General features: G+C 47.9%; 1 protein-coding gene across 1 annotated transcript; it reads left to right on the forward strand.

The window, feature by feature from the left end:
• Positions 1 to 330: 330 nt before the first annotated feature.
• dchs2 (dachsous cadherin-related 2) lies at positions 331 to 26,742 on the forward strand. The gene is made up of 20 exons (XM_062477261.1): positions 331 to 2,352; positions 4,954 to 5,145; positions 5,427 to 5,658; positions 7,383 to 7,619; positions 9,237 to 10,295; positions 10,487 to 10,674; positions 10,944 to 11,043; positions 11,413 to 11,570; positions 11,763 to 12,609; positions 12,833 to 13,072; positions 15,734 to 15,868; positions 17,294 to 17,503; positions 17,713 to 18,576; positions 18,703 to 18,816; positions 19,629 to 19,837; positions 20,056 to 20,207; positions 20,408 to 20,538; positions 20,849 to 21,135; positions 21,259 to 21,400; positions 23,250 to 26,742. Exons 1-20 carry the CDS (start codon positions 604 to 606, stop codon positions 25,871 to 25,873), a joined length of 9,870 nt encoding a protein of 3,289 aa, XP_062333245.1. The 5' UTR covers positions 331 to 603; the 3' UTR covers positions 25,874 to 26,742.
• The last annotated feature ends 226 nt before the right edge of the window (positions 26,743 to 26,968 follow it).

Here is a 26,968-nt window from a genome sequence, read left to right on the forward strand (position 1 = left end):
TGCATATGGTGGATAGCAAATCACTATTTGCACGTATTGTGTTCTCTCCATCACATTGACTGAAAAAGGGTTTTTAGAAACTATAGCCGGGAAATTGATTTAAGGAAATAATCATACATTAAATCTGGTTAAATAGTGTAGCGTTGCTGCTGCTGAGAAATGTGAATAATATTTGTTGTAATTTGAATATTAATTTGCAATTCCTCAAGTAGCGCAGTGAATTATATGGCAGTCAAGGCCGCGGACTCTAGCACGAGTGTGCTTGCGTGCTCTCAGCAAGTTAGTTGATTGAGCTCGTGGCTCATTGGTGTGGAAGCGTCATTCAGCGCCTTACGCGCAGCTCAGTGGTCGAAGACAGTCTACGGATCTTAAAAAAGGAAGAAATGGTATGTTTAATAACGTAAACTTTGTTGTCCGGAATTATTTTGAATGAATAAGCGTTTGTTTCTGTGTGCTATTAACCCCGCGCAAAAAAAGAACAGTTCGTTGGCTTACTGGTACCTGGCGTCAGAGCCTTGAGTAGCCAGCCATGCTGTCCGAGGCTGAAATGATAGCGAAGCGTCACACGAAAATATGTGACTCTGTTCGAATTTAAGATTTAAAATGTACAAACGAAGAAAAAGTCGACAGAATGTGTCGACTTCGCTTCTTCAACTGCTGTCCCTCTCTATCCTATGGACGCAGTCACTTGCCCAGGTGTATAACCTTAGTCTCTCAATTGAAGAAGGACTACCTGCAAGAACTATTGTCGGTGATATAAGTGAAGGCTTAGCAACGCCGAGCAGTGGATTTTTTATTTCTGAAAGCAGAGATTCTTATGTTTTTAAAGATTTAGAAATAGATGTAGACTCTGGAATCATTTCTACAGCCACAGTTTTGGACAGGGAGAGTAGAGACAAGTACGAATTTGTGGCTGCCACGCTCTCAGGTGAGATGGTAAAAGTGAAAATAATGGTTCATGATGTGAATGACAATTTCCCCGTTTTCTCAACTGAAAAGGTTGAGTTGAATGTGTCAGAATTATGTCCTCCCGGAACCCGCTTTGAACTTGAGGGGGCACAAGATAGGGATGAGGGATATTTTGGAACCCAGGGATACCACATAACTGACAGTGAAGTTGGAGATTTATTCAAGGTGGAATATCGCCATGGAGGAGAGAACGTTCTAAACCTGGATCTCATCCTTATGGATAAATTAGACAGAGAGACAAGAGATTCTTACTCGCTGACTGTGGAGGCATTTGATGGAGGGGTCCCTCCTAAAACTGGGAAACTTCAGGTTCATATTCATGTTTTGGATGAAAATGACAACCCACCTATGTTCAACCAAACCGAATACCAAGCCTCAGTGTATGAAGATGCTCCTGTGATGTCACCTGTGTGTCAGCTTTTAGCTACAGATCTCGACCTCGGGGTCAACGGCCTTGTCACATACGAGATAAACCGGCGTCAAAGTGACCCAAACGAGGTGTTTGTCATCAATGGAACCACCGGTGTGATCCACGTCAACAAACCTTTAGATTTCGAGGCCCAAGCCTTCTACGAGTTGATCGTCAGCGCCAGGGATAACGGCGCCCAGCCAGAGTACAGCAGCACCTTTGTGGCCGTGAAGGTGCTGGATGTCAACGACAACAGCCCAACCATCAACATCCTGTTTCTCAGTGAGAGCGGCGACCCCGAGGTGTCGGAGTGGGCAGGCATCGGGGAGTATGTCGCCCGGATATCCGTCACTGACCCTGACCTGGGGGAGATTGAGAGGGTCAGGGTCACCCTCGAAGGGGGTGATGGGAAATTCACGCTGAAGCAGACAGACGACTTCCTGTACGCCTTGTGTGTGGACGGCGGGCTGGACCGGGAGAACGAGGACCTGTACGAACTGAAGGTCGTTGCCTACGATTACGGAGCCCCGCCTCTGAGGAGTGAGATGACCTTCGCGCTAAAGGTGACAGATGCCAATGACTGCCGCCCGGCTTTTGACAAGAGCGTCTACGCGGTGAGCGTAGCCGAGGACGTTCCTCCAGGAAGTTCCTTGGTCCAGGTACAGGCCAGAGACGGCGACCATGGGGTTAACTCTGCCATTCGATATTCCATCCTCAAGTCAAGCCAGGACCACCTGGTCAGCATTGACCCCACTTCCGGCCTGGTCACCACGGCGACGTGGTTGGACCGGGAACGAGAGGGGGAAGTGCGGTTCCTGGTGGTGGCGGTCGATGGAGGGGAGCCCCCCTTGTCCTCCACGGCAACAGTAACCGTGGTGGTTGACGACGTCAACGACAATGAGCCTGTGTTTCAACAGCAGTTGTACAACGTGTCCATCCCAGAACACACAGAGATTGGGAGCTGCTTCTTACAGGTATGTTGAGTTAGTATAGTTGTCTTTTATTGCTTTTATTGTCATTTAAACAATTCAATATACTGTAATTTGCAGGTTATTGTGACTAAGATAGATATTGTGACCAAAGCAAAGTAACTCCCAAGGAAGTGATCTATCTGAGGTGAAATTGTCTTGGAAGATTTACTGCCCAAAAACAAAGTACCGCATGACAATGATGGTATAACAAGAAAGTACCTCCCTACTACAGACACACACGCACCCATACACGCACCCATACACACACACACACACTGGGGGACAGTAGCCTGCTTTCTCTGTGCTCACAAAGCCCCAGTGTTGCCCTGAGAGGCCCTGGCTGCTCCCAGCATACTGACCCACTCTGGCCCAGCGCTGGATTTCTGTGATATGACAGATCTGACGCCTGGTACCAACCTCCTAGCCTGGCACTGTCAGACTGCCATTATAAACCACGACAAAGAAGCCTTAATCACCAATTCCTAGTCTGTTGACCCACTAAGGAACAGTGTAGTTTAAACGTTGAAATACATTTGTAGCAACATAACTTGAGGCTTGTTGACCAAAGTTTGCCTCTTGGGACCAACTTAAAAAGTACATATTTAGATCAGTGTTTCAGAGTGATGTGATAACTATAGGGTCTTAATAGTACTGCATTCATCTGGTCCCAACCGGCTTCATCTGTTCTGATCTCCAATATTACAATTTCTAAATTGAACCATCCCTCATTAGTGGTGTCTTGATGGCACAGAGCTCAAGCCAATTATGTGAAACTGATTGCGGGCACAATAAATGGTTTACAATGCCACTATGTGAAAAGCTGGGCATCAAACTAATTGGGGAGGGGTTGAGATGCCACTAGAAAAGCCTTACACATTTCAAGCTCACAACTCTGGTTTTATAAATAATCATGTCACTCTTGGGGTTTGCAGGTTACATATTGCTGGATAGATTTTGTTATAAGATTATGGCGGTTGGCTACTTGGCGCTTGAGATGAAAACTAGTCAGACCTTGACATCTGCCTCTAAAACCTCACCGCGTTGGGAAACCATAAAGTTACCAACGCGGTATCAATTTTATGACAGGAAGGTGAGGCCGCCCTCAAATGCTGCCGATGAGGTCATGGATCCATATCATAGATATTCCGTGACACACCTGCAATCTTGCAAGTTTGCGAGTAAACTAACAGTTATAAACTGTCATCGCAATCCAGTCTGCCCAGTTCAAAGGCGGTCTTTAGATACCTAATGCCTCTTGGCTCCGTTCCATGAGTTCCTCTGAAATGTGAAATGTTTTTAAAAGGCAAGGCTATAATGCAAACTGACCTTTCAAAACACCAATTCTCTTATACCTAAATAAAATAGGTGCAGTAGTGTATACTGATTGATACACACTTGGATGTGTGTATTACAAGTTTACCCTCTTAGTAATGTTTTGGTCCATGTCCTTCCTGCATGCTGCTTTGGCACTGAGGGGTAGCCAAGTGTGGCTATTTTTAGCGTCTAAGCTAAAAATACCCACCATCATTCTTAATACTGTAAAATAATTGTTTTTCATCCATTGTCATATTCTTAATGACTTCCTTAACAAATGTATATGCTCTGTTAAATGTTGTGGGATAATCTGTATCAGCATTGTATCAGCCCCTATGAAGTTTGTGTAGTTTGATTGTGCTTCTGTGGAATTGTGTTGATGGGTGGCAGAGATTAGTTGATGCTTTCACTTCCAGAGATCACTGTACCTTCTCAATTGGTAAGATGTTGGCTTGGAAGGGTTAGGGCGCCCAAAGTTCCCCTACCATAAACATGTGTATCATTAACTAACGCTCAGATATCTGCCAACTCAAATAGAAAGCAGTGTCTAGAAAGTGGAGATTTCTACTATGCATATCTACCACATTAGGACACTTGGATTTAAAAAAACGTTGACAGCCAAGTCAAACAAACAATCACGCAGCCACTAACCAAAGCAAGGCATTATTGTTGTATCTGCCTCAATTCGAACAGGACAGGACTGGTCTCTTGGCTTGGGTCTACTCTGGCTGACTTTAGAGCTTTAAACCAGAGGCAATTTGTCCTGAAAATGTGCCTACATCCTTTGACTAAGATACTTAGCTGTGTCTCCCAACAGGTACAAAGCGTATTACAAACGCTTTCTGTGGCAACACAGATTACAGTAAACAGCCCAACTTGGCTCTCGTAAGCCGGACAGGTGTAGGCAACCAACATCTGGGTTGATCTGACTGTCGATCTGGTCATGGGCACATGGACACTGTGTTTGCAATCAGGGATCTGCTCTGGCTCAGGCCACCGTCATCTCATCCTGGGTCAGTGTTTCTGAGCTCCCCCTGAACACGACCGCTCTCCCGTCTGTCACTGTCAGCCACGCCTCACACTGTGCCATGGTAGCATGGCCTCCACCTATTGCTAAATTCTTTACAAGTTCAGGGAGGCATGAACTGAATAGAGAGCCAAATAAAGGTTTAGACATGCAAATATATTATAAAGGCCACAGAGCACTGGTGCTTGTGTGTCTGTCATAGACATGTGTTGTAGTAGAAAGGTCACAGATGACCGTGTCCCCTCCTCTTCCTCTGCCTTCAGGTCGTTGCCACGGATGCGGACGGTCGTGATTTTGGGACTGTGCGCTACTCTGTCTCTGATGGTTTTGAGAAGGAGGACAAGCACCCTCTTTTCAACATCCACCCTGAGACGGGAGAGCTGTGTGTCTCCCAGGACATGGACAGAGACGCGGGCCCGGCTGCACATGACATCTTGGTGAAAGCTGAGGATCAGGTGACAGCCACTGTCTTAACTGAGATACAGACTAATGTATTATGCTCTATTTACATTTGGAAAATGTATCCAGAAGTTTGCAGGTCCATATGTACGAGGTTAATATGTATGAGTTGAAGCATGCAGGTCGCTACGTAAGTTAAATATGCTGAATTACAGCCATGACAAAAGTTAAGTGTTGAATCACGACCGTGAGAGGTTAAATAATTTTCAGAACTCGTAACCAACAACATATGAATAAGTGAATAAACATCAACAAGCTCGATCTCTGCGTTCCACAGGGAGGCCTGAGTGCTCAAACCTACGTCCACATCGAGGTGGAGGACCTGAACGACAACCGGCCTGTGTTCAACCCCGACCGCTACACCACCAGCATCAGCAGCCACGCCCAGCCCGGCACAGAGATCCTCAATGTCATCGCCTCCGACAGAGACCTGGGGGCGTTCGGCCGCGTCTCCTATGAGCTGCTGCCCGGAGACTTGTCTTCAATGTTCTCTGTGGAGCAAACATCGGGTAGGCTGTCTGGCTGGACGTACCCTAGCACTCCACACATTCTTACGATGTGTTTGGTGCATCCAAAGTTTCTTTGGCAAATGCTCGAGGCTGACCAAGAGCTGCTTCATGGAGAATAGGTGGATTATGGACTGTGTAAACATATACGTAGATGGAAGAAATCATGAATGTGCCGCAGTTTGTATTCATTCTGTAATCCTTAAATGGGGGAAGCATGTTTTATGGAGTGGTGTTTTGCATCTAGTACTTAACAAATCCCCTCTGAGCACCCCCACACTCTTCCAAGCCACTTAGTGTTGGAGATGGCCTAAGTGAGTTGTACAGACAGCCTAGACCCTTATAAGCACGCACACATGTGGTTTTGTTCTTAGGAAACAGGATTTCCGTTACATATTCATCTTTTCATTTTGTATTTAATGTCAATGTCACGTCATTTTAAGCTGCATCACTTCTTTCCCTTTGACAGTTTTTTTTTTTACCGTTGCAGTTTAAACGCTGTCACGTGCAATCAGTCGCCCACTAGTCTCAGTTACACCCCAGCTAGTCACTCAGTGAAGGACACCGGCTGAATGACAAACAAGTGCTTACTCTGCAAAAGCCCTTTGTGGTGGACATGATTGTTATTGTCACCTCACGGCAGGGGGCTGGCAGATTTAGAAACCTACATTTAAATCCCCATTGAAAGCCTGTTGAGACACAATGCCCCTAGTAGTGTGCTGTGTATACTGCATGTTACACACAGAGGCATTAACACCATCACTACTGTGGTGGCCAGGTATAGAGAAAGGGTACAGATCACGCAGGTTGTACCATTTCAAATGGCATTACCATCAAGTACATTTAGTCATTTAGCAGACGCTCTTATCCAGAGCGAGTATGAGTCATGATTGGTTTTAGTAGAGCAAAGATTTATAGACTGTATATTGTGAATACTTTGTCAAATAAGTTAGCACTTTTAACTGAATTCACACCCGTTATTATCTAAAAATACTTTAATTTATTTTTTTACTTGCCATTTTAGCCAATTAGAAGCTAATGCTTAGCTAAGTTCTAGCATTGTTATTGATTGGCCATCTGGACTTCCCCTGCTTTTAATTCAAAGCTTTCAGAACAATGTCTTGTGGAATCAGAGGGATTGTGAGGGTGAATTCAGGTAGCAAACTGTAGTGGGTTAGCAATCTCACAGCCATCTGTCTTTTCTTTGTCTCTGCACACACCGCAGTCACCTTATTGTAGACCCTCAGATATGCTAGAATGTAAAAGGGAAGAAAGTTGCTAGCATAGGGCTTTTACATGCTACAAAGAACACACAAATTGCGACCTAAAAGAAACACAAAATCCTTCAAGTTTCAAGTTTTTTATTGTCAGGTGCACAGAGCAACACAAGGGAAGACTGGGCACTGAAATTCTTGGGACAAGACAACGCAAGCAACCTAGCATAACATATAAGTACTAAGAACATAGATTATATCTATGATAAAATAAAATAATAATAAACAACCTAATATACAACAAGTATACAATATACTAAACCTCTAATCCACATAGTGACCTATACTAACCTTATTGACCTATACTACCGGTAACCTAAGACAAGACCTATACTAACCTAACACAAGACCTATACTAACCTAACACAAGACCTATACTAACTTAAGACAAGTGGGGTACAGTTAATGCAATAAATCATGATTTATTCAAGACAGTTTGGGTTTTCTTTCCAGGCGTGGTATACCTGACTTCCACCCTCACCCACCTGGGCACCGCCACAGTGAAGCTGGTCATGACTGCCCACGACGGCGAAGGCCTGTCTGCTGTGCGGCCCGCAGAGGTCACTGTGAACATCCTGAGCAGTGCCCAGGCTCCCGCCGTGTTCCAGAGGTCACGTTACGCCTTCACCATCCCCGAGGACGCCCCTCCTGGCACCTCGGTGGGCACCGTGGAGGCCTTTAACCCTGCCAGTGAGTCTCGTAGACAGTTTGCATGTATTCGTTTTGATGCCAGTTACAAACAGTGCATACAATCTGCAGAGGGTTTGGGACTCAAACCTACAATACACTGTGAAGCGTTGCAGGATGGAACTCTTACTTCCTTGAGCTGAGTGGGGTTTGAACCCGAGATATAGTACGCACTTGCACAGGAATAACAGCTTATTGCAGGAGGCTGGAGAGCGTTTGACACCACACACATCTACACACACATTCAACCCAGTACAATACATGGTAACTCAACTGATTTCAGAGTGTGCCTACCGGATCTAATACAGTGTTTGAAATGGGCTGAGTCACCATCTACCTGTGGTATACTGAGCACAGAGGGTGGTCTACCTAACCGTATCTAATTGCTTTAGTTGTGTCCTGAGGTGTGCTGAATCACTCAAGCTGGTCCCGGCACACATCTTGCCTGTTGTCATCTTGTAAGTGACAGGAGGTCAGCTGTCTTACTATTAGCCCACATCCTGGTCAGGCTTAGCGGTGTTATGTGAGGGCAGGGCAAGCAGGAAGCCAGGCATTGTGGTGAAGTTGGAGTCATGTAGGCAGGCAGGGTAAACTGTAAGTACTCCAGAAGGCGGGATCATGGGGATTGGTCTCCTATAGCACACAGGTGACCAGGCTTGTTGGGCCTGAGGTGGAAGCTCATAGCTTATTTGTCCTCTCAAACACGAGTCCACACCTTCTTATTTGACAGATCAAACTAATTAATGATTAGAAGAATCATAACTTTTAGCATTTTAACCATCCGTCAATGTGAGCTTTTCTTTGACGGTTACTGCATGTGACAAGCACTTCCTACATCTTGTGTTTTTTTGACATATTCTTTAAAAACGGCTTTAACTTCTATTAGTGGACATGTTATCAAGACTCCAGCTATACAAAAACCTGCCAATAAGGTTTAGTATTGGCAGGCAGGTGTTTTGTTTGAGGCCAATGCTATTAAGGTATTACAAGCTTCAAGGAACTTCACATACAGAGCAGCACACGGAACAGGCACAAGGAAAACATGCAGACTTCCCTGTAGGAATCCCCATCAATTCAGACCTCCCGGATATTCTGTTGGGTATTCTCCAGATTATACCGTCAGAGGCCACATGGCAGAATGCCACTCGCTCCCGGTATCGCCCCTGCTACGGCTAAGCCCATCCACAGCACTAGACAGTCAGTTAAGGTTACCTTGTCGATGAACAGATTAACCCCTTCTGTTTAAGACCGTGAAACATCAACAATGTCCCCTCAGTAAGAGAGCCAAGCCCCCTTAAGCCCCTGGTACCCCCACTGCTCCTTGCTTGATGAAGTGTTAGTGTGTAGTTACAGCTAAAGCACATCACACTACAAGTCAGGGATTAGGTGGGGTATCCCTCTGCTGTAATTACTTAAGTTGTGTGTGTGTGTGCATTTGTGTGTGTATTGCCTTTGTACAATATTCTTGTTTTCTACCCTCTGTTTATACTTAGTAGACCATTTTTGACAATTGCACATCATTGTGCAATTGACTGACCTGTCACCATTTTTATTATGGGACTGAATCACTTGCATCTGTAAATATCCAGTTTTACACACTCTCTATCTCATCCCACCTAGACTCTGTGGAGTCCCTGTCCTACCGGATCTCGTCCGGGGACCCCCAGGGCCTGTTCTGGGTGGACCCTGAGTCTGGCCTGATCAGCACCAGCCAGGCCCTGGACCACGAGTCCCAACCCTACGCCCTGCTGGTGCTCCAGACCCACTCTGGGAACTCCCCCGTGTACAGCAGCGCCCAAGTCAACGTCACAGTGGCCGACATCAACGACAACGCCCCCGTCTTTCCGAAGGCGGCCAACGCGGTTGCCGTTTCGCAAAACACGCTGCCCGGCACAGTGTTGTTCATAGCTCACGCCCACGACCTGGACAGCGGCGCCAACGGGAGGGTGCGCTACAGCATTCCACCGGATGGCGACAGCAGGACCGGAGCATTCGTTGTAGACGCCGACCTGGGGACGGTGTCTCTAAACCGGAGCTTGTCCCGGGACATGCAGCCCACGTACACGTTTGAGATCCTGGCTAAAGACGGGGGAGTGCCATCGCTCACCTCAACCTTGACTCTTGTGGTCAACATCGACCGCAGCGCCACAGAAGACACGGTGACGTTCGAGACATTGGTCTACCAGGTGGAGATCGGAGAGGGTACCCACAAAGACGCCAGGGTCATCCAGGTGAGGGCCCACAGGAGCGGGAGGAGCATGCACGCCGCCAAGCATGCGCTCTCCTACTTCCTGGAACCAGAGGCGGGATTCCCCCCTCCTCCTTTCCGCGTACACCCTGACAGCGGTTGGCTGTACCTCTCCAAAAGCCTGGACTACGAGACGGAGCCCATGTTTAGATTCAGAGTGCTAGCCACCGCTAAGGAAGCTAACCGTGCTAGTGAGGCTCCGTTGGCTAACAGCACAGCCACAGCCACGGTCATTGTGCTAGTGCTGGATGAGAATGACAACACCCCGGTATTCAGCGATGAGGCCTACTTTTTTTCCGTCCAAGAGGGTCCATCTCCTCAGGGTCTGGTCGGGACAGTCAACGCGGTGGATAAGGACTCCAGGAAGAACGCCCAGCTGTCCTACATCCTGCTGTCCGACGGGAAACACTTCCGCATCAATGCCAAGACAGGTCAGGGAAGATGACAGATGGTTTTCCACAGCTTTTATTGTGAAATTGTGTGAGCATTGGAACACTCCACGGGGCGTTCAACGTAAAAAGAAAAAAAAAGAAAGCATCTTCCATTAATGGCCGTGTGTCTGTTTCTCTCTCTGCCACTTTCTTTGGCTGTGTATGTCTTTCTGCCGTACACACGCCCACAGGTGAGATCATAAACTGGGTGTCTCTGGACCGTGAGCAGCAGAGCCAGCATGCTCTGAAGGTGATGGTGACGGACCAGGGTCACCCTCGACTCAACGCCACCGCCACCGTGCACATCCTGGTCACGGACGTCAACGACAACCCGCCGCAGTTCACCCACATGCCTGCCGGCAAGGAGCTTAACGTCCAGGTTCTTACATGCCTTCATGCACCTGTTCACTTCATCCCTTACAGCAGAGGTCTTTTTACACTAGTGCACTGATTCATTCCATCTATAATAGAAGTTTGATATACAGGTTATGGAACATTCCCTCTGTTATTCTCGTCTGTGTAAACTAGTCTTTGTTCTCATGTTACATATACATATAGATCTCCATATACACATACTCACCTCAGATTGATATAATTGCTAAAAGTCATACACACTCATAGTCCCCACGTCTGTGACTGTCTCTGTAGGTGTGGGCTGGCCAACCTGCTGGTACCTTGGTCACCTCCATATTTGCCAAAGACCTGGATGCAGGAGAAAATGGGACAGTGCACTTCTCTCTGCTCACAGGTGGGTTCATATGCAGGAGTAGATCCCTCTGGTGCCAGGAGAGCTGCATGTGTGAGGAGTGTGTGTGTGGCGGAGGGAGGGAGGGAAGGAGGGAGGGAGGGAGGTTTTTTTTTATGTTCCAGCCTGGCATGAAATTGTCAGTTTACTAACCAAGTAACAGAAGCAAGAAGAAAACAGATAAATCTGGTGTGTAAATGCCAGTATCTACTATAGGCACATATACCCACCCTGTAGATACCTGCTGTAACACCAGACACTGCAGAGTGGATAATGAAACACAGGAGCATATTTTCCTTATTGGCATAGACTCATTCCTTTGTGTGGCCACACTGTGTAAACACGTGTGTGTGTTGTTCGTATATTTTGTAGAGGACGATCTGGGCCACTTTGAGATTGACAGTGGGAGCGGAGACATCACAACCACCTGGCGCTTTTCCCAGAACAGTCAGACGCACTACACCCTCACTGTGGTCGCCCACGACGGAGGCCACACCCCTCTGGAGGAGAGGGCACTCATTCACCTCCAGGTAACAGGAATTGATTCCCCCCCTGGTAACAGGAAGTGATTCACCTCCAGGTAACAGGAAGTGATAAAGTGCTCTGTCCTGTTAACCCATTATTATTAATTACTTTAATTAATTATTAGAAATCAATTATTAGAAATATTCTGAATTGTGAATGGAGGAGACGTTGATTAAAATGTGTTTTTTAACATACAGGTTAATGCTGCAGAAAGACAGTCCAATGGTGCTGGCCTTCAGGGTGTTAGACACTTCTCTGTGAGAGAGGACACCAAGCCTGGCTCTGTGATTGGCTCTGTCCAGCTCCCAGCCAACGGGAGGATGCACTACTCCATCTCCGAGGGTGATGGCAGCCTCCACTTTGGAATCGACAGTTCTTCCGGTGACCTGTATGTTCACCAGCCTCTCGACTACGAGGCCGCGGTGGGCTACTTCCTGGTCGTGCGGGCCGAAGACACGAGGCTGACCTCGGGCGTGAACGTCTCAGCGGTCGTCAGCGTGACTGTGGAAGACGTCAACGACCACACGCCCTGGTTCCAAGACGACGTGATCACGTTCGCTGTGAGGGAGGACACACCGGTCGGGACACCCGTGTTCACATTCAACGCTAAGGACGGTGACGGGAGCCTACCCAACAGTGTCATCCGCTACTCCCTGAACCTTGACCCCAAGCTGGGTTCAGGGTCCTCCACACCGCTTCCATTTCACATCCACCCTCTGACCGGTACCCTGAGCACGGCCGGCCCCTTGGACCGCGAGAGCATCCAGAGTTTCGCGTTCACGGTCACCGCCACAGACCAAGCTGAGAAAGTGGTCGACCGGAAGTGGACCACCGTGACGGCCCAGGTGTTCCTGCTGGACGTCAACGACGAGAGCCCGGCGTTCGTGTCCTCAGAAACGGCTCGGGTGATGGAGGACGCCCAGGTGGGGAGTCTGGTGCATCACGTTCGGGCTGTGGATGGGGACCTGGGAAACAGTGGCCTGGTCACCTACTCTGTAGTGGCTGGGAACGAGGATGGCCTCTTTACCTTAGAGGAGAGAACAGGTAGGCGGGTTGAAAAAGATGATTATGAATCATATCATTTATGAATGTTGATATTGATGAAAAAACATATGAAACGGCCGCAGTGATTTTCTACTGTCCGATATTATCAAAGTGGAATGTGAAATACTGTGGACTGATTGATGTAAGATATCTCCTTTAGCTAGAGGAAGTTCTAAACGTCCCCTCAAGCTTGCTTGTCTCTCTACTCTCTCCTCTTCTCCAGGACTGCTGTACCTGGCCTCTCCTCTGGACTACGAGTCGCACATCTCCCACAGCCTGACCATCCAGGCGCAGGACCATGGTCTTCCTCCTCTGTCCTCAGCCCAGACGCTGACTATGGAGGTGGGGGATGTGAACGACCAGGCCCCCCTCTTCCAACAGGAGGTCTACAGTGCCACAGTGGCTGAGAACAGAGAGCCCGGGGAACCGGTGGTCAGAGTCTCGGCCGTTGATATGGATTCAGGTATATCATCCCCATGTGTCAATAGATTACAATGTCAAGCCGTTTTATAATTTGCTGCAGTTGTTAAGAATAGTCGCTAGATGGCAGTGCTGACATGTTTTCTGTACTTTCTCCACCATTCGACTCAGGTAGTCATTGTAATTAACTCTATAGTAAGTAGTCAGCAATCAGAAGTCAAGGATTGGCTTTAGTCATCCCTATAGTGACCCCATCATCTGACGCAAGTTAATCTGACTGTTAGAATGTTGAGCTGGTTTGAATTGATCTGAAAAGCTGTACTCCCTGTCCCTTTCTCAGAAATCATTTCTCAGAGAAGGATTTGCACTTTTCGCTCCTGTCAATCACCCATTACTGGGACTGACATCTCTCTGTGGGCCCCACCCTGTAGGTCTGTGTCTGTGGATCTTCACTGGCCATATGGGTCAAAGTTCAATCCTTCCTTTTGTCCCCTTCCATTAGTAGACTGATTTAAATCCTGTGCTGCCCTTTCCTGATCCAGCTTGTAGTGTTTGTTTTCTTTTCCATACGCTAGTTCAACCATACATCCCACCCAATTACATTCCGCCCTACCTTTAATAACATTCGCAAATCCACACGTCCAAGTCTGTTTATTTTAACACATCTCGTGCTGTGAGGCCCCCCGAAAGCTGGTTTCTCGTCCAAATATTGACAGTTTGAATTTAGTTCTACTATATTATAATGCCACTGGCACCTGGAGGTAGGGAGGGAGGTGGTGTATGTTAGAGGCGGGGAAGGGGGGGGGGGGCTCTGGGTGTCTGTGGAGTTTAACATTCTTAGGGGGGAGCTAAGAACTGTCCAATAACAGCAAACTCTTGTCTCCTGCAGGAGCATTCTTGAAGGTCCGCTCCTCCGACATGTTCCCCATAATCCGTACCATCTGTGTTAATAGAACCCGTGTTTTCATCTGTCTCCTCCGATCGGCTCGTCCGGAACTTGTGGCGTTACCAGGGCGTCCCTCCCACGGGCCGTTGTGTTATTTGATTATCATTAGCCCCCTCACCCCGCTTGACTGACACTCCCTGAAGATGGTCATTATGTTGATCTTGGTATTCGGTTTCGCTTATGAGTGAAAATCCCTGGAGCGAGAGGTGTGTTGCTCTCTGTCTCTCTCTCACTCTCTGTCTCTCACACTCACTCACTCTCACACACACACTCATACACAGTTACAGTTTATTAGGCTAATATAAGGGGTTATTTGGATGTGGCAATTGTTGGTGTTGGAAATACATCTTTCCATGACGCCATCCTCGCCCAACATGGTCCCTCTGTCCTCTTCAGTACTGCTGGTCTCTCCCATGTATCCCTGGACTGTGACATCACGCAGGCCCAACATGGGTCGTCCACATATTGTTTGCTTGCACTCCTGACAGTTACCGTGGAGATGGATTTTCCGGTGCAAGTGTGCCGTGATGTAAACCACGTGGCGAGACATTCAGTGGCTGGTGCTTGACGTTTTTCGCTCCGCCACTTGACCTCCTGTCAGAGTTTGGAGGAGGGGGGGGGGTTGTTTTGACTAGGTCAAGGACATTAGACATATCAGTCTGCGTGTCTGTCTGTGAACACACTGCGCTTCGTCACCCCTGTGATCGTGCAAACACACACACACACATGCCTTGTGTTGAGAGGGTAGGGGCCTTGAGGCAGGCCCACTGAATTTAGGCTTTGGAGGAGCCAAGCATTCATGGATGGGTAGGAGGGCAGAGTGTGGATCTAGGAGGGGAACTGGGGAGATGTGGACTTCAGAAAGGCTGGGTGGCTGGTTGATACTCCGGCCTTGGATCACAGAACAGCCAGACTCCAGTAAAGGTCAGCCAACCCCACCACCCCTTGTCATTTTTGAAAGAGCGACAACTGGTAATCTGGGAATGATTTATTTCTTAGCGCTGTTTCCAATCTAAGTATCAGATAAGGCGGCCCGTCTCTAGACGGGGTCGTAACCACGGTCCGACCTAATGAGGTGCTAAACTGAGACGGAATTCTTATGAACGCGCCGCCGAAACGGACGATGAAAAACCGGAGCGAAGTGGAATGTCCTGGGTTATCATCAGTCATATTGCACAGTTTAAAACTGGGGGGTGGAAAGGAGTTGATTGGTTTTGATGGAAAGCATGAGTGTTTCTTTGGGGGGGGGGAGCGGCGTGGCAGTGAGCTCGACAGGTCCGCAGACTCCTCTGGGGTTTGTTAATATGAAATGGATCATTTTTATGGGCATGCCTGCCGTTTATTGAACAATGTCCTATTTATTACAAGCACTTCGTACTCTCAAGACCCTGAGAGACGATAAGATGCAAGGAGGGTGCCAAGCCCTGCAGAAACACTCGTATGACTCTTTCTGTTTCTCTCTGGGGCTATGTTTCTGGGATGCTGTCAAAGCCTTACCCTGTACTACTAGAATCCTAGTAAATTGGGAACCTTAATGTCGGTAATTTTGGAAGAAAGACTTGGAAGAGTTCACCCATGGGTGAGTCTAGACCAGGTTTGTCTGTAAAACCATGGAGGCACAATACTACCTCCAGTCTTCACAGTACCTGTAAAACATGACTCTGCTCTATATAGGAAGATAACAGATAAACTAAACTGTTGAATAAAAGAATCTTCCTTGCTGCTTCTCCTGACTTCTGACTGTGTTCTCGGCTCCAGAGGAAAACGCCGTGGTGTGGTACAGCCTGCTGCCCGGCCCGGGGTACGAGCTCTTCACCATCAACCCCCACACAGGCCTCATCAGCACGACCGACCCCCTGGACAGGGAGCAACAGCAGCACTTCACCCTGAGAGGTTAGCGCGCCGAAAAAAAACCACGTTGCTAACAACTCAAACTTCACCCTGAGGGGTAGCACAGCAACACACAGACGCTAACAATGTGTCTTCAACCAACAACATACGTCGTGTACTAAACTAGGACAGATGGTTAAAAAAGTTTTCCGGGTAGTTTAAAGTTAATTATCATGAAGCGAATGAGTTACTTAGGCCCACCAAACGTGACCTAAACATTGCTCAACATGAGTGTGTGTTCTCATAACCAGGTGATAAGACTGGTCACTGTTCATTTCCATTCATGGAGGCAGAAGGCGGTCTGATAGAGCAGTTAGAGGTAGCTCTCTGTAACACTGCTGGTACAGAGAGAGTCTAAGCTGTGTAGAACGGGGTTAGGTCATACTGGCTTGCCTGTGGACTTGAAGCCCTGTTTAAAAGCCCACCGAGCGTAACTTGGATCAAGAGTCCTGTTGGTCCAAACTCTCGTTTAGGTCAGTGGTCGGCCACTCACATCAGTTTCCACCATAGGGCTTCATAAAACATTTTGAACATTTTCAGCTATTGCTCTCTCTCTCTCTCTCTCTCTCTCTCTCTCTCTCTCTCTCTCTCTCTCTCTCTCTCTCTCTCTCTCTCTCTCTCTCTCTCTCTCTCTCTCTCTTTCTGTCTCTCTCTTTCTGTCTCTCTCTCTCTCTGTCTCTCTAGTCTCTATTTCTGTCTCTCTCTCCCTCTCTCTATGTGCTTCACAGCCAGATGAATAAAGAACTCAAGGCTCTACTCTCGGTATGAATACAACATTATTCCACAGATTGATTTATGTTAAGGAAAGTCCAGACCTTTTAAGCGCTGGAGCTAGACGCAGGTTCCATTGACGGTGCCGCTTAATTTTTCTCAAGAGTGGGTCTTTTCATGTCTGCCACATTCGAATACAATTACATCCAAAATATGTTGTAATATTTAGTGATAAACTGCTTACAGATGTGGCCATGCTGATATTTGTACAGTCAGGAATATGATGAACAATTAAATCTAATAAGAAAATATATTAGCAGGAAAGCTGAGATATTTTGAAGGGATGCCAGAATCACGCAGTGATGATTGCAAAATACCAATAGAATAGGCCAATTTTCCAGCTCAGATAAATATGGAAAAAGAACTGCAAAATCGTTTTCATATCAGTGAAGATTAAATGTTGGTGAACATGTTGAGTGAACAAGCCCATGCTCTGACCTCCATTTAATGTCATTAATAAGAACATAAGTATTCAAAGCTGTCGCAAAGCATTTCAATGCTAGTGCTGATTAGGTAACTACAGAACCCTGCATCGAGCCCGTTCAGTTACTGAACTGTGTCTTGAGCTGAAATGCAGCTAATAATGGAGATACATTGGGAAACTTAACCTGCCAATATTTGACCCAAGCCTTTGCTGTCTTCCCCACCCTGCTCCAGTCCGGGCTCGGGACAGCGCCCTTCAGCCCCTCTCCAGTGTGGCAGTGGTCATGTGCTCGGTGCAGGACGACAACGACAACCCTCCAGAGTTCATGCTGTCCTCCTTCCAGATCAGCCTGCCTGAGAACCTCCCCCCAGGGGTCATTCACACCGCCCAGGCTTACGACCCCGACCAGGGAGACAACGGAAGTATACGCTACTCCATACTAGGTGAGGAGAGTTGTTCCAACTGGACTGGAAAAGATGATTATTATTATATCTATTTAGTTATATATGCTTTTATGCGTATGTGTGTGTTTGTTATTTTACTTCTGTGGATTGAGGATGTGAAGATGAATGTAAGATTAATCAAGTAATTAGCCTATATTTAGTTAGTTGGAGTTTCTGTGTGTTCCTAGTTTTCCATGTGCTCTCTTCAGGTGAGGACTATGACGGCCGCTTCAGCATCCACTCCACCACAGGAGCTGTGAGCACCACTAGAGTCCTGGACCGGGAGGAGCGGGTGAACTACACCCTCATCCTCATGGCCCATGACTCCGGGCCCTCCCCCCTCAGCGCCTCCACCCAGCTCCACCTCCTCCTCCTGGACGAGAACGACCACAGCCCCGCATTCGGCCGCAAGAGCTACCGCGCCTCTGTCAGCGAGGGACTGCCGGCAGGGACCGAGGTCCTCCGGCTCAGCGCCCTGGACCCTGACGAAGGGCCCAATGGTGAGGTGAGCTACTCCCTGGCGGAGGACTCCCTGGGGGTGTTCTCTGTGGACGCCTCCACGGGGGCGATCAGGACCACCAGGCCCCTGGACCGGGAGAGCCGGGGCCAGTACGTTCTCAGGGCTGTGGCCACGGACGGCTGCGCTAGGGGCCCGCGGAGCTCGGCCACCTCGGTGACCGTCCTGGTGGAGGACACGAACGACAACACGCCCGTCTGCGGCCGCAACCCCGTCAACGCTTGGATCGGCGGCGGCGACACGGCGGTGGCCAACCGCACGGTTGCCACGGTGACCGCCACGGACACCGACCGGGGCGAGAACGGAACGGTGCGGTTCAGCCTCGCGGGGGACTCTGACGTCTTTGACGTGGGCGTGACGTCGGGGAGGATCTGGTTGAAGACGGCCCTCAGAGCGGGCTTCTCTGGGACGAAGCTGCGGGTTTTGGCGGAAGACCAGGGACAACCAGCGCTGACCTCCACCTGCCTGGTCCTCATCCACCTGAAAGGAGAGGAGGAGGGACTGCAGTTCACACAGAAAGACTACCAGGCAACTGTTGTGGAAAACAGCCAAATTGGTATAAAGTGCCCCATCCATCCCCATTCCACCTGCACGCAATCGAATCATCTGCTCAGTAATTGACCTGCTCCATTTAACCAATCATCGAAATCTCTTCTTTCCATATTCCTGTCTTTGTCTCTAGGCACGTGGGTTGTCAGGGTGGAAGCTTTTGACCAGACTAACGAGGGCTCAAGGGTTGAGTACAGCATTTTCAGCGGCAACAGAAACGGAGCATTTGTCATCAACAGACACACCGGTAAAAACATTGTGGACAGAAGCCATTCAGCCCGATTCAACAAAATGTCTCTATTTCTCTCTGATCTTGGACAGCATATCTGTCTCTCATCTTGGACAACATATCTGTCTATCTGCTTTCCAAGCTAGACTCCAGTGCTCATTGCCATCAGCCAACATTCTTTTCTTAATTGCTTGCAGGAACTCCAAAAATTCTTTCTTACTTGTCCGTAAAGAAATGTTCATGCCAGGAACACACAGAACGTCCCTTCATCCATCCATCCATCTATCCAGACTTAAACCCCTAGCTTTTCAACCCCTTAGATCCTGTTTCAAAAATGTATTTTGTTCCTTCATTTCCAATTAGGGTGACTATTCTTCCATAATCCCTTTGGCCTGCACAAAATCTTTCTGGTCTCTCTCCTTCTCTTCCTCGCTCTCTCCTCCCGGCCACTCATCTTTTCCACTTCTCTCCACCATTTTTATAATTGGACAATATTCCACACCAAATATAGCAGTCAGCAATTGTCATATCAAGATGACACCTGGCGTCAGGCGATACACGGTCCAAGGTAAACAGTGTTTACAGAGGCCAGCTCCAGCCTGCTATCAACAGAGCCTCACTCTGCTGTGATGCTGAGATGTGGGCACAGCTGGTCCAACATTACAGTCCAGCGATTATTCCAATTTGTAGTCTTTTTTTTATTTTACACAAACAGTCATAGTGTCCTCAAATAATAGCATTACATTGGGGGTGGAACAGTTTGAAGGAACCACTGCTGACAACAGCAACACAAAAAAAAGAATCAAGCTTCTCCCCTGCCTCCCTACCAGGTGACATATCGGTGAGTCAGGAGATCCTGGACTATGAGGAGAGCCGGCGAGCAGAGCTGGTGGTGCTGGGGGACAGCGGCCTGAGGACGGCCCACTGCAGGGTCACGGTCAACCTGCAGGACGCCAACGACAATGCCCCGGCATTTGAGCAGAGCTACTACCGAACGGCCGTCTGGGAGGGACAGGTCCACAACACCTACATCATGCAGGTCAGAGGTCACTTGCTTTCGGGTTGACCGGTTAGGCAACGAATGACAAGTATATGTCCTCGCTTTGATGCCTGTTGAGACAGTGAGAAATATCCTCAGATAACATGGCAGCCTGGGGCCAGCAGAGCTGATATATCTGATACTAATGATGTACTAGTATGTGACATGACTGTCACATTGGCACTAAGGTCTTTCTAATCACTCCCCCCCCCCTCCAGGTGTTGGCATCCGACGCTGACAGCAGTACAAACAGCCAGGTAGAATACTCCATCCTGTCTGGGAACCACAACGACGCCTTCATCATTGACTCTGTGCGCGGCATCCTCGCCACCAATACTGTGTTGGACCGTGAGATCACATCGTCCTACAAGTAGGAACACTTACCGTTCAGTCTTAAGAATGACGTATTTAAACTGGTCCTGTCCAGCTTACATGTGGTTGTTGTGGTATGTGGCATGTATGACTTACATGTTGTCATGTTCTTCTGAGTACCATGTCATGTTCTTCTGAGTACCATGTCATGTTCTTCTGAGTACCATGTTGTCGTGTTCTTCCTCCATCTTGTTTCAGGCTGGTTCTGCAGGCCTCAGACAGGGGGAGCCCTGCGCTCACGGGCACCAGCATTGTGAGGGTACAGGTGGTGGACGTCAACGACAACAGTCCTGCCATCCCCCCCATGCAGCCTGTGGTCATGGCTGAGAGTAAGAACTTTTCCTCCAGGCGCTGCATGTTTGTGGTTGAGCGGTTGCCCCACTTATTTTTTGTCACAGATAATATTAATAAGGAGTCTATTTGGGAATCTTCTGATGAATCTCCCTCAGCAGCTGCTCTCAGCTGTGTTGAAAATTGACATGGATCACTGTATGTTGACAGCATGCCCACTGTTTTTGTTGTTTGTCCTAATATTTAAAAAAAATATTTTTATTTTTACCATCTGTTTAACTTTTTATCGTTATCCACGTACACAATATTCAATCTTGATCTTCTTACTTTTGTTGTTCTTGTCCTCAGATCTTCCGGTTGGGTACATGGTGATGCAGGTGAGCGCCAATGATGTAGACCTCAACTCCATCGTCACCTACAGCTTCTCGGACAACTCCACCACCAATGGCAGCTTCGCCATCGACCGCTACACGGGGCTCGTGACCCTGACCCGCTCCCTGGACCACGAGGAGCAGACGGAGCACACACTGAGGGTCTGGGCGTCGGACTCCCTCCACAAGACCACAGGAGAGGTCAAAGTTCAAGTGCTGGATGTCAATGACAATGCTCCCATCTTCTCTCAGGAATCCTACCAGGTATACTAACGTCAATGTTATTAATCATATGAATTATATATATTAGTTTCTCTGAAGATGTTGCTTTGCATTAAAAGTAGATATTTAATAGTAATGTTATGATATTTCTGTCTGCTCCTGCAGGTGGAGTTGCCTGAACTGGCCTCTGCCAGAACGTTGGTGCTGACTGTATCAGCTACAGACAGAGACTCTGGGCTCAATGGCAAGGTCACCTACAGGCTCCTGTCATCTCCTCTACAGGGATTCTACATCCACGCAGACAACGGTTAGACACATGAAGGAGTTACAGACAGCATTATGCAACGTAGATTCATCACAATTCGGATTGGTCACAAAGTTTTCACAAACAGGAATGCAGTTGACAAAAGCTCAGTTCTCTTGTCTTTGTCCATCTCAAGACAGAAATCAATACTCATCGTTTTCTTTTAACAAATGTGTATGCTTAAATGAGGTATTGTCCTGAAGTGTGAAGCAGCACAGGCAATAACCTTAGAGGCAATAACCTATAAATATACCATTCAAGGCCAAGTCCAAATGCGTATAGCTACAACAAATATAATAGCTGTAATCCCCTAGCAGTGCTATGAAATGGGATCCACTTAATTAATATGGGCCAGTTTGTAAAAATGTAGTATTGACAGAGTTATCTCTGCATGCTTTCCAAGGTTCAGAGGTCTTAAGACTGTCTGGCAGTCTGATTTTCATATTCATCTTTTATATTCCCCCATTTAAAATCTATTTCTCTGGCGTAGCTAAACTTATTTTACAGTTTGGGCCAAGAGCTTGGCCCTTGCTCCAACAGAAAATGTACTGTGCTCTGCAAGGCCCAGTGGGGTGATCCAGTATCCTCTCTCTCTGCCAGTAGCTCTCTGTTTCTTCATCGTTTATCTTTTTACAGGCCTGGATGTGTGAGGTGCGGAAGGGTGAGGGGTGGGGGTGAGAGAGGGTAAGATTGAGTGGGAGAGTTGGATGAGGGATCATAGATAGAGAGGTCTTCTAAGGAGCCACCTCTCTCCTCTTGTCTCCTCTTTGAAGGGCAGAGTTACGTCCTCACTCTGCATGATGATGAGTGAAGATAAATAATAAAACCAGACTAGAGTTGAGGCCCAGACCAATGCATTTGGGAAAGCCCCCTCCGTTCTGATTTTTTTTCTCACTCAGAAATGATTTGCAGCGTCTTGTTCGTGGGCCAGAGCTTAATATGTGAGAAATGTGTTTGCCATGTTTTGTGGTGAGGGTAACAAATGGGAAGTGAAATTTGGGTTTGTTTCAAGATTTGAAATGAGCGGCCACGTCTTAATCCCAACTGAAACCAGAAATTTGATATTGGAGCTATTGGAGTCTCCTATCCCCTGTGCACATGGATCTTTTGGATGTTTCTAGGTTACTGCAATATAACCAGAAACTGGTATAACCAAAGACCCCACATTCGCTTGCTAATAACTTGGAGTCATAACAAAGCATTGTTTTACTCAAGACCAGTTAAATACATTAGTTCTGGTTCATAGTTGTATCATAAGCAAACATATTTTTGTAATATACATTCTCAAAAGAATCTTGAACAATATGCCAATAAAGTTGCAGTCAGTGGTTAACGCTCATATAACCATACAACATTTAGTCATTTAGCATACAAGGCCTCATATGCAAACCCATCAGGAATTGAAGAATCCTACAGCTAAGGACACTGTTTTCAGGTCTCAAGGTCACCATCTTCTTGGAGATTCTTCTTTAAAGGGGTATTCCGCTGAAAGTGTGTCTGTCATAACTGTAGGAGAGGTGAAGAGTGGGTTATCGACAGTCAGATGATTCTCTTTGTAGCTGTGACAGCAGTGGATCAGGAAGAGGCGCTCTTGAGCAATTTAATGAGACAGAGGTAACAAGTTTAAGAGTTTGTGTAGATAATCAAGCATATTCAAGCATGGTGAAGTAATAGTTAGGACTTTGTATTGTGGTCAATAGCCAGTAAGAAAAGGCAAAGTAGTGTATAACAACTTCCCTCTTTTAAGATATGCATTTCGAGTTATCAATAAACACATTGAAGAAGATTCAAGAAGATTGATTTTATTTCACACTCTATGCTTCTTCTAACTTCTAACATATCTCTCCTTCAGGGTCGGTGTTCACTAACAAACCAATGAAATATGTCACCAACGGCGACACGATCCAGCTCCTGATTGAGGCGAGTGACGGAGGAGACCCCGTTCGTTCCACCGTCATCTCCATGGACATCCAGGTCCTGGACACCAACGACCACGCCCCACTCTTCACACAGGACGCCTACTCGACATTTGTCCCAGAGGACAGCCCTGTGGGCACCACACTACTGACCCTCTCAGCAGAGGATGCAGACCTGGCCCCCGAAAATACCCACCTGGATTATGTGATTACAGGCGGTAATGATGAGAGGAGGTTCTGTATGGAGGTCAGTGCCGTCCAGATGGAGAATCAGCAAAAGACCGTTGGGAGGTTGGTTCTTTGTGAACCGCTGGACCACGAGACCAAAGACAGCTATGCAGTGACCGTTACCGTGTCTGACCACGGCACACCACCGCTGAACAGCTCCGTCGTGGTCTCTGTGAACGTGACTGACGTCAACGATAATGCTCCCGTGTTTGTACATGCGGATTACCACGCCCAGGTGAGTGAGAGCAGCACTTCGGGGACACGATTGGTTCAGGTGGCCGCCCATGACGCTGACCAAGGAACCAATGGGGTGGTTCGTTATGATATAATCTCGGGGAACAGCAAAGGTCACCTCAGACTCAACCCTCACACCGGTGTCCTTGAGGTCAGTCAGCCCCTTGACTACGAAGAAGACTCCAAATACACCCTGGCCGTCCAGGCTTCAGACGGTGGCCACTCTGGTAAACGCAAAGTTGCCTTCACAGTGGTCTTTGTCACGGTTCTGGACGAAAATGACAACTCGCCTTACTTCATGTTCCCCATGGTCAACTGCTCGGTGCTGGAGAACCTGCCAGCCTTCACCCCGGCCTGCTCCGTCCGTGCAATGGACAACGACGCAGGGCCCTACGGCATGATCACGTACTCCATCCTCTCGTCCTGCTTCATGGACTACGGAAGCGGCAGCCCGGACAGGAAGGAGGCGTTCGCCATCGACGCGCTCACTGGCGACATCCACACCAGACAGACTTTCGACTACGAGCGTGAGAGTGAGTACTGCTTTGTGGTTGAGGCCAGGGACAAGGGCGACAAGGTGGCCACGGTCCGAGTGCAGGTGGCTGTAAAGGGAATGGACGAGTTCAGCCCCGTCTTCACCCAGAGGCATTACCGCTTTGTCCTCCCGGGGAACACCAAACCAGGGCAGACGGTCGGCTACGTGATGGCCATGGACCACGACGGAGGGCTGGACGGGCTGGTGGAGTACTCCCTGATTGACCCCTCGCCATTTTTTGCGATCAACAAAACAACTGGCGCCATTTTCACGTCCGGGCCTGTCTACCGCAGGAGAGGCAGTCTGGCCGGAGAAGACCTGGTGGAGGTGCTGGTATCTGCAAGCAGCCCCAGACTGGACTCCAGGTCCACCACCTCTCTGGTGTCCATCAACATCTCCAGCTCAGCTGAGGCTCAAACAGGAGTGCCACTAGATATCCAGACCATCAGTCTGACGGTGTCCCTGGCCATGTTCCTCCTCATCCTCATCAGCTTTGTGGCCCTTGTACTCAGATACAAGACCAAAGATGCCGCCATCAAAAAAGCAGCGGCAATCGCAGCCAATCTGAACAACGGCAGCGGAACATTCGGCAGGTCGGGCCGCCAGCCTCACAACGTCATTGGCCTGCACGAACTTAGACCAATGAACATGCGGGCGAAGAGGGAGGTGCCCAACTTGTACAGGAAGTCCAACTCGAGCGGTAGGGGTTCTGCCGAAGGTGAGACTGCCGAGGACCAAGAGATCAAGATGATCAACAACTATCCGTGCCATGAACGGGCAGACTCTGACCGGAGCGAGACCACGCTTACGGTCCCTGACCCAGCTGTGCCCAGAGACTCTGACCAGCTGTCCTGCCACTCCATAGATGTGGGCCCTTCGGTTTTGGTACAAGGAACTATGCCCGGCAACATTAACATGGGCACGGCGAGCTCAGAAAGCCTCCACACTTTCAGAGAAGAGGGCGGGGGCGAGGGCATGCTCCCCAGAGTGCTCAGGGTGAAGGACATTGAGGAGGGCATGAGGACAAGAGGCTATGTGCAGCTCTCAAAGGGCCAAGTACCGGTGGACAGTTCCATGACCTCCCTGCTGTGTCCGGAGGAGCAGCTCAGAGGCAGCTACAGCTGGGACTACCTCTTGGACTGGGAACCGAGCTACCAGACAATGGCCTCTGTCTTCACTGACATTAGCCTCCTGCCCGATGAGGAGCTCCAGGGAGGCCACGAAGGCCTGGCAGCCGAGGTCCCCAGCCTCATGCACCCCCCACCTCTCATCACAGGGGTGGCCCAGTCTGGCATCCGGGCGGTGCCACCCAGGATGCCACAGCCGACCTCACGTGCCCACACGCTCAGCAGGAGACCCTCGTACCCTAAATATGCCTACTCCCCCCTGGCCAGGAACACTGGGCTCACTCCATCAGCGATGACGCCTAGTTTTTCCCCCTCCCTGTCGCTGCTCACCCTCAGGACCCCGAACGCCTCCCCGGTGGTCTCAGAGACGGGGCTGGGCAGCGTCAGACTGGACTCGCTCACTGCCAGCCTCCTGGAAGCTGAAATTCAAGTGTAAACTGCGTGTGTTGGTAAAAAGGGGAAGGAGCTATTACCTGCCATGCACACAAAACATGCATTCAACAGCTAGTTTCATTTGTGTAACATATTTGTTCCAGTCCATTGGAACAGTTGAGAAATATCTCCAGTCTCCTGGCAAGTATTTTATCTTGTGGTAATGACATTACATAATGTAGGGTCATATGTGAAAACTGCAGAATATTGGAAATAAATGTGGCATACACAACAGCCTTTATGTAAAAGATTAGATTATGGCACATTTCATAAATCACATTTTGTAATAAAACTAATATTTGGAAAAGCCTGAACTCTACTATTGCATAACTCTGAACTACAGCAGAGATTTCAGATAAACAGGATTGTATGCTCCCAAAATGAAACACATCGCTTTCGCAGTCCATTATAACTTTGAAATGGGCAAAAAAATGGAGTACTATACATGAGTGAACCACAAGCACATACCCCTATAACAAGACCCATTTGAAAAGTGATTGTCGGCTGCCACAGCAAAGAACTAAGGCTTTTTGAGTAAACTCTACGTGGATGTGCTCTGGTTATGGACTACAGAAAGATATTTTTGGAAACAGCACTTTATTGTACAGGATGTACGATTTCAAAGGAATTTATGTTTTTTTGATGAGTTGGAAATTATGTAAATATGGTTTGTAGTTAACACAAAAAAAAATCATGAATGAAAAATGAATTATGTCAATATGTAATTGAAAACTGGACTTATGTCCAGAATTTTTTTTTTCTACATTTTAAAACCGTTCTGAGCATGTAGTATTTGTGACTAAATATACAGTATCTGTGTTCTTTGGTACTTATTCCTTTTTATGTGCTAAATAAATCACTAACAAATCACAACAGATATTGGACTTTGTTTTTCCTACTAACAAAGTTACAACAGACGGTTCCTGTGAGAAGGAAAATGTTGTAAATCACCACTTTTCTCAACCGTATTGGTACCACATGTAGAACCACTCCATAAGCCTTTATTGTTGTTCTACCCATGGAGGCTCATGGCTGGTAAGAAACTGGAAGTCCTGCTCTTAAAAGAAAAGAACTGTGTTGGGATCAGGATAGAAGGAGT

The sequence above is a fragment of the Osmerus eperlanus genome, chromosome 14 (genome assembly GCF_963692335.1).
Source record: "Osmerus eperlanus chromosome 14, fOsmEpe2.1, whole genome shotgun sequence".
NCBI classification, from domain to species: Eukaryota; Metazoa; Chordata; class Actinopteri; order Osmeriformes; family Osmeridae; genus Osmerus; species Osmerus eperlanus.

Bases quoted from the DNA above. Each gene is read 5' to 3' on its own strand.
- dchs2 (XM_062477261.1), top strand. From the start codon at position 604: ATGTACAAACGAAGAAAAAGTCGACAGAATGTGTCGACTTCGCTTCTT. The intron at 11,044-11,412 runs GTGGGTTCATAT...TATATTTTGTAG, and splicing joins GCACTTCTCTCTGCTCACAG to AGGACGATCTGGGCCACTTT. The intron at 17,504-17,712 runs GTGAGGAGAGTT...TGCTCTCTTCAG, and splicing joins TATACGCTACTCCATACTAG to GTGAGGACTATGACGGCCGC.